The sequence below is a fragment of the Penaeus vannamei genome, chromosome 15, assembly GCF_042767895.1.
Source record: "Penaeus vannamei isolate JL-2024 chromosome 15, ASM4276789v1, whole genome shotgun sequence".
In the NCBI taxonomy this organism is placed as follows: Eukaryota; Metazoa; Arthropoda; class Malacostraca; order Decapoda; family Penaeidae; genus Penaeus; species Penaeus vannamei.
In genome coordinates, this window is record NC_091563.1 from 42,943,852 (window position 1) to 42,946,351 (window position 2,500).

Sequence of the window (2,500 nt, forward strand, 5' to 3'; positions counted from 1 at the left end):
CTCTCTTTCTTTCTCTCTTTCTTTCTCTCCCTGTCTCTCTCTCTCTCTCTCCCTCTCACTCATAACTCTATATCCCTTCACTCTGTGCAATGTATATCACAGAGAAGTGTGGAGAGAGAGAGGGAGAAAGAGTGGAGTGAGGAGGAGAGGGAGAGAAGAGAGAGAGAAATTGAGACGAAGAAGAAGAAGAGAGAAGAAGAAGAAGAAGAAGAAGAAGAAGAAGAAGAAGAAGAAGAAGAAGAAGAAGAATTAGAAGAAGAAGAAGAAGAAGAAGAAGAAGAAGAAGAAGAAGAGAGAGAGAGAAAGTGACAGAGACGAGATACAGAGACAGAGAAAGATGAGAAGAAGAAGAAGAGAAAGAGAAAGAGAAAGAGAAAGAGCAAGAGAGAGAAGTAAAGAAAAAAAATAGAAAGAAAGAGAGAGAGAGAACCAGGCTACCCGACGCGACCGCCCCCCCCCCTCGTAACGAGACCGAGGACGAGCGAGCCAACAGCACCAGGTATTGTGTTGAAGAATTCGTGTCCCGGGGTGAGTCAGAGTCCGGTGAGGTAGAGTCCGGTGAGTCAGCGTCCGGTGAGTTAGAGTCCTGTGAGTCAGCGTCCGGTGAGTTAGAGTCCGGTGAGTCAGAGTCCGGTGTGTCAGAGTCCGGCGAGTCAGAGTCCGGTGGGTTAGAGTCCTGTGAGTCAGCGTCCGGTGAGTTAGAGTCCGGTGAGTCAGAGTCCGGTGGGTTAGAGTCCTGTGAGTCAGCGTCCGGTGAGTTAGAGTCCTGTGAGTCAGCGTCCGGTGAGTTAGAGTCCTGTGAGTCAGCGTCCGGTGAGTTAGAGTCCTGTGAGTCAGCGTCCGGTGGGTTAGAGTCCTGTGAGTCAGCGTCCGGTGAGTTAGAGTCCTGTGAGTCAGCGTCCGGTGAGTTAGAGTCCGGTGAGTCAGAGTCCGGTGTGTCAGAGTCCGGCGAGTCAGAGTCCGGTGGGTTAGAGTCCTGTGAGTCAGCGTCCGGTGAGTTAGAGTCCGGTGAGTCAGAGTCCGGTGGGTTAGAGTCCTGTGAGTCAGCGTCCGGTGATTGAAGTCGGTGAGTTAGAGTCCTGTGAGTCAGGCGATCCGGTGAGTTAGAGTCCTGTGAGTGGGCAGCGTCCGGTGAGTTAGAGGTCAACTGTGAGTCAGCGTCCGGTGGGTTAGAGTCCTGTGAGTTAGGTCAGCGAGTTCCGGTGAGTTAGAGTCCCTGTGAGTCGATCCGGTGAGTTAGAGTCCGGTGAGTCAGAGTCCGGTGTGTCAGAGTCCGGCGAGTCAGAGTCCGGTGGGTTAGAGTCCTGTGAGTCAGCGTCCGGTGAGTTAGAGTCCGGTGAGTCAGAGTCCGGTGGGTTAGAGTCCTGTGAGTCAGCGTCCGGTGAGTTAGAGTCCGGTGTGTCAGAGTCCGGTGAGTCAGAGTCCGGTGGGTTAGAGTCCTGTGAGTCAGCGTCCGGTGAGTTAGAGTCCGGTGGGTTAGAGTCCTGTGAGTCAGCGTCCGGTGAGTTAGAGTCCGGTGAGTCAGAGTCCGGTGGGTTAGAGTCCTGTGAGTCAGCGTCCAGTGAGTTAGAGTCCGGTGAGTCAGAGTCCGGTGTGTCAGAGTCCGGTGTGTCAGAGTCCGGTGGGTTAGAGTCCTGTGAGTCAGCGTCCGGTGAGTTAGAGTCCGGTGAGTCAGAGTCCGGTGTGTCAGAGTCCGGTGAGTCAGAATCCGGTGGGTTAGAGTCCTGTGAGTCAGCGTCCGGTGAGTTAGAGTCCGGTGAGTCAGAGTCCGGTGGGTTAAGTCAGTCAAGTCCTGTGAGTCAGCGTCCGGTACGAGTCGGAATAGATGGTGAAGTCCGGTGAGTCAGAGTCCGGTGTGTCAGAGTCCGGTGAGTCAGAATCCGGTGGGTTAGAGTCCTGTGAGTCAGCGTCCGGTGAGTTAGAGTCCGGTGAGTCAGAGTCCGGTGGGTTAGAGTCCTGTGAGTCAGCGTCCGGTGAGTTAGAGTCCGGTGAGTCAGAGTCCGGTGGGTTAGAGTCCTGTGAGTCAGCGTCCGGTGAGTCAGAGTCCGGTGAGTCAGAGTCCGGTGAGTTAGAGTCCGGTGAGTCAGAGTCCGGTGAGTTAGAGTCCGGTGAGTCAGAGTCCGGTGAGTCAGAGTCCGGTGAGTCAGAGTCCGGTGAGTCAGAGTCCGGTGAGTCAGAGTCCGGTGGGTTAGAGTCCTGTGAGTCAGCGTCCGGTGAGTTAGAGTCCTGTGAGTCAGCGTCCGGTGTGTCAGAGTCCGGTGAGTCAGAGTCCGGTGGGTTAGAGTCCTGTGAGTCAGCGTCCGGTGAGTTAGAGTCCGGTGAGTCAGAGTCCGGTGTGTCAGAGTCCGGTGAGTCAGAGTCCGGTGGGTTAGAGTCCTGTGAGTCAGCGTCCGGTGAGTTAGAGTCCTGTGAGTCAGCGTCCGGTGTGTCAGAGTCCGGTGAGTCAGAGTCCGGTGGGTTAGAGTCCTGTGAGTCAGCGTCCGGTGAGTTAGAGTCCGGT

At 55.2% G+C, this 2,500-nt stretch overlaps 2 protein-coding genes across 2 annotated transcripts in view; one reads left to right on the forward strand and one right to left on the reverse strand.

Annotated features, from left to right (window-relative positions):
* Positions 1–2,500, reverse strand: part of LOC113809870 (treacle protein-like) — a gene marked incomplete in the record, with an annotated part of 572,063 nt that overhangs the window by 477,979 nt on the left and 91,584 nt on the right.
* LOC138864234 (mucin-21-like) overlaps positions 1–2,500 on the forward strand; it is a 7,794-nt gene that overhangs the window by 2,339 nt on the left and 2,955 nt on the right. Inside the window, 4 exon segments of the mRNA XM_070130884.1 lie at positions 538–1,008; positions 1,241–1,756; positions 1,863–2,367; positions 2,465–2,500. The exon segment at positions 2,465–2,500 is cut by the window's right edge and continues 553 nt beyond it. Of these exon segments, the coding sequence (XP_069986985.1) occupies positions 538–1,008; positions 1,241–1,756; positions 1,863–2,367; positions 2,465–2,500 (1,528 nt within the window).